At 57.8% G+C, this 4391-nt stretch overlaps 1 protein-coding gene across 2 annotated transcripts; it reads left to right on the top strand.

Annotated features, from left to right (window-relative positions):
• Window positions 1-295: 295 nt before the first annotated feature.
• Window positions 296-4102, top strand: LOC306646625 (uncharacterized protein). Of its 2 annotated transcripts, XM_079115263.1 has the most exons (4): window positions 296-1131; window positions 1586-1722; window positions 2010-2203; window positions 3712-4102. In XM_079115263.1, the coding sequence occupies exons 2-4, from the start codon at window positions 1633-1635 to the stop codon at window positions 3785-3787; spliced, it is 360 nt and encodes a 119-aa protein (XP_078971389.1). In that variant the 5' UTR covers window positions 296-1131; window positions 1586-1632; the 3' UTR covers window positions 3788-4102. The 2 variants fall into 2 exon arrangements, with proteins under 2 accessions (XP_078971389.1, XP_078971388.1); XM_079115262.1 differs by having other exon boundaries at window positions 296-1722.
• Window positions 4103-4391: the final 289 nt, after the last annotated feature.

A 4391-nucleotide genomic window follows, 5' to 3' on the forward strand; every position in this document is an offset into this window, starting at 1 on the left:
GGAGCCACCCAGGAGGGGAGGCTGCTGCCTTCCCGCTCTGTTGGAGGAGGAGGCTGAGGGTGGGTGGACTCTCAGGAAGGAGGAGGCCTAGAGCCAGGGAGCAGGAAACCAAAATCTCCATACTGGCATCCGGGGGCCAGACAGGCCGCCTGGGCAGCAGTGGGTCAGGGGCCACTGGCAACGCTGATGAGCCTGGGTTGAAGTACCATAGCACAGTGTTGAGATACTGCGGATCTTAGCAAGCCCCTCAGGAGACTCCATGTCCTCCTGCATCCCTGCCTCAGTCCTTTCAAGCCCAGGGACAGCAGGTTGGCCACATGTGCAGTGGGATCTTCTGCACTGCTCTCCCCGGGCAGGATCTTGACCTGCTCTCCTTCAGCTGACAGTGTGGTGGTGGGTACAGTGTTAGTTCCAGCCTCATCATTGATGAGACACAGTGACCATATCTAGAGGGCCATTGAGGAGACTCCCTGAGACAGTGTCTTTTGATTGTTGAACTGTTCCTCCCAGGAGCGATGGCAAACTCCTCTCCGTTCAGTTACTTGGGAGGCTGAGGTCGGAGGACACTAATTCTACACCAGCCTCAGCAAAGGAGAGAGGCCCTCCTCAATTGAGCAGAGGCCCATTCTCCAAACAGAGAACAAACAGGCCAGGAGGAGCCGTGGTTAAGCGCATTTGGGGTCCATTCCTGGGACCCAGAAGAACACAGAACAGAAGAAGCAATCAGTGTTTTCTTCTTGGGAAAGACGCTCTTTCTCGGTCTCAGAGAGGAGTGGAGAAATCCTACTTCTGACTCTTTGTTGGGGAGCGTGTGACTTGGTTCCAGCTCTGAATCTTTAGTGACTAATTGACCTGCGAGAAGTTACTTGCACTGAGCCTCAATATGAGGATGAGAATATAGGAAGCTGCCTCATGTGCTGGGTTGCAGGGTCTGAGGCGGGTGGAGGCTCAGGACCTGGCACAGGAAGATGAAATGGCCAGGAGGGCAGGGATGTTCCTTCGGTCCCTGTTGGACTCAGAAAGGAGTGTGGCCTGTTTTCCTCGCTCCCTCCTCTCTGTGACTGCCTCATCTGTGTGTTTGTGAGTGACCAGCCTGTGACCCCAGCATTAGAGTCTCCCCAGGTGATACAGGTGAGTGACAACCCACACACCTGAGGACAAGCTCTGAGCAGATGGCAGAAGGACCCTGCAAGACATGTGGGCAGCTAGGGAGGACCTGCAAGCTCCAATGGCACATCCAGTGTCACACAAAGAGCCCAAGGACAGAAAGGGTCTGAACCCATCTGCCTCCCACTCTTGGGAAGCTGCTCCCCAGGCCTTTGCTGAGCACGGAGGGAGGGTGTGGGGGTCGACCACTCTCACTTGTGTCACAGGCCAGGGGGTGGGCGACTCCAAGATGGCTCCCGTTTTGTGAGGAAGTTCCCCAGGTAAGGGGACCCCAGGAAGTGACCTCACTTCCTGGCAATGGAACAAAGAGAACTTGGAACCCTGGTAGCCAGGCACCCAGAGACCAGGCACAGCCCAGTCTGTTCAGTTGTGTGGAGAGAGTGATCCAGAGCCATGAGCTCTTGCTGTCTCCCAACAGGTTGCTGTGCAGACCTCAGGAAGGCCCTGAGCAGGGGCCTGTCCCGAATGTGGAGGCGCTGGATCAGTGTCCGGCCCCCTCCCCTCTTTCGAAGGTTTAGAAGGAACTGGAGAATGAGACACAGCAGCCCAGAGCAAGTGAGCTTAGGCTAGCCCCCCACTCTGATCCCATCTTGGAGATGACAATCCCTCACAGCTCTGTGTGTGTGTGTGTGTGTGTGTGTGTGTGTGTGTGTGTGTGTGTGTGAGAGAGAGAGAGAGAGAGAGAGAGAGAGAGAGAGAGAGAGAGAGAGAGAGAGAGAGAGAGGGAAGGAGAGAGAAAGGGAGAGGAGAACGTCTTTGGATCTCCCTTCATGATCTGCCAGTGTCATTTGAATGTTGCCACTGTTTCCATGTTGAAGTGTCCCCTTTGGTGCCCACACTAGGAGGAACAGAGCAAAGCTGCACCAGGGAACCTGTCCAGCCTGGTGCAGACATTCAAGGCGCTGGTGGTGGAGGACATCATCAATGGCCTGGTGCCTGCCCTGCAGAGGGGAAACGAGGCCTTCGTCCACGAATTCCTGCGTACCTACCAGGGTCTTACCAGCACCCACAAGCTGTTGGAACAGCTGTGCAGAAGGTGATACTCTCCTCCTTGCCCAGGGACCGCCCCCTGCAGCATGTGTGGGAGGCCAGGCATCACTGAACCCCATCACTGTGGAAGGACAGGCCGCGAGGGCCACCCTGCCTGGGTGTGGGCAGGACCAAGGAGAAGGAGCCCTGGCAGGTTGGCCTCAGGCTGGGACCCAGGGCTCTGAGCTTCTCCCTGGGCCTGTCCTCAAGCTCAGAGACCTCAGAAAAGCAGCTTCCACATTTGGGAAGAAAAGGAAAGTGTGGATTGCTTCTGGGAGGGTCCCTGATCACCACGGAGCCAGACAGGGACCCCTGGGATGCATGCAGGGAACTCCTGGCCATTTCATCTTCCTGTGCCAGGTCCTGAGCCTCCACCCGCCTCAGACCCTGCAACCCAGCACCCGAGGCAGCTTCCTATTTTCTCATCCTCAATGGTCCTGGAGACATAGAGGAAGAGGGTGGTGGGTGCATTAATCTCTCAAGGTAGCCTGTCACTCAGGAGGAGGGAGACACACCTCTCAGCCCTTGGGGCTCCATGACTCTCAAGCTGGTCAATCTCACCAGGCATCTAGGAGGTAAGGGTCCTGGTTTGTAAGAGGTGACACCCGCCTGACCTTCTCTAGGTATGGAGACCTCAGGGCACAAGAGGAGGAAGAGCAGCTTAAAGTGAAGAAGTGAGTGGTCTTTAGTCGGAGAGGGAGGGTCCCCTTCTCCAGATGGGGCACTTGGGAGGCTGGTGTAGAGGAGGCCAGGCAAAGCCAGGTCCACCCTGCTGTGACTCCCAGCAGAGGGCTTTGCCTGTAACAGGACACAGAGGGGAGGGTCAGGGATCCAAGGAGCAGAGGATTGGCCGGGGTCACAGGGCCAGGCCCTGTGAGTACCCCATCAACACAGCCGATCCCGCCAGAGCACCCACACTCTGGAGTGCATGGAGACTGGACAGAAGCTGGGGGACCACCGCCACACACATCCCTCAGGATTGCCCTACTCGCTCAGTTCTCGGGGGGCTGCCAAGCCACACTGAGGGAAGTCCATCACACAGGGGGCCTTGTGCGGGTCCAGCATGAGGTGCCAGGTGCTGATGGCTGCCTGCCCACTCCCACTCCACAGTGCCCTCTGCTCCATCATCCAAACGCTGCTGCGTACACATCCTGAAGACTTCATGGGGGCCCCGGGTCTGGACACCCTGAGGTGTCTCAACACCTTCCTGCAGCTCACCATGCCTGGGACGGAGCTGAGCCTCCAAGTGCACGGACTCCTGGCACAGCTGGAGGACCCCGAACCCAGTGAGTGTGGGCCTGTGACGAGGACACTGGGGTGGATGACGGTGTGAGGAAGCCTTGTGCTGTCCCCACAGGAACTAGCATTTGGTTCTGAGCCATACAAGCCTGGTGGCCCTGGTCTGAGAAGACACCTGCCCAGTGAGAGGAGCTGCCTTACTCTCAGGGCAGGTGCTGGTGGCAAGCGGGAAAGGCCCAGGGCAAGGCAGTCATGTTGGGCTCTTTCCTTCTGCAGCTGCAGTGCCACCAGAAGTGCCTCCAGCGGAAGAGACCCAGTTTCCGGCGACACAGCTCAGGGCCATACCTGCTGAGCTGGGGGGAGATCCACCATCCAAACTGGAGAACAGGTCCACCAGCGCACCATCAGCACAGGGAGTGCCAGGGCCTCCAGGCACCACCGGGACACCTGGGGCCCAGGAGACAGCTCAGCTGCCAGCCACCAGCCCAGAGGACGTTCACCCCTGCTTTCCTGGGGCTGTGGAGGGCAAGACCCGTGTACACATGTCTTGGAATGGATTCTCCTCCCTCTCTGGTGGCAGCAGTTGCAGACACCAAGAAGCTAGAGGGGGAAGGTTCAGGAGGAGACAAGGCAAAGCCCACTCCATGTCTTCCTTGTTCCCAGCAGAAGAGGTCTGTTTACGTTGTCACAGCTATCCATAGGTGTGTGTCACAGTGACCTGCACTCACACAGCCAGGTCTGAAGGAGCCAGTCCCACATCTTTGACAGCACCAGGTCACCAGAGGTGGACGTTTGCCCAGCTGATGACAGAGCGCTCCTTTCCCACCTGTGTCCGCCTCCCCTCAGAGGCTGACATCAGTTCGTGTTCACTGCTACCTTTCCTCCCCTTTGAATGTCCCTTTACTCTGCGGAAGTGGACAGGGTGGACCCCTGCCTGGCAGTCAATGCCCTGTCCT

This window comes from Sciurus vulgaris (assembly GCF_902686455.1).
Source record: "Sciurus vulgaris genome assembly, chromosome: 16".
Taxonomy (NCBI): Eukaryota; Metazoa; Chordata; class Mammalia; order Rodentia; family Sciuridae; genus Sciurus; species Sciurus vulgaris.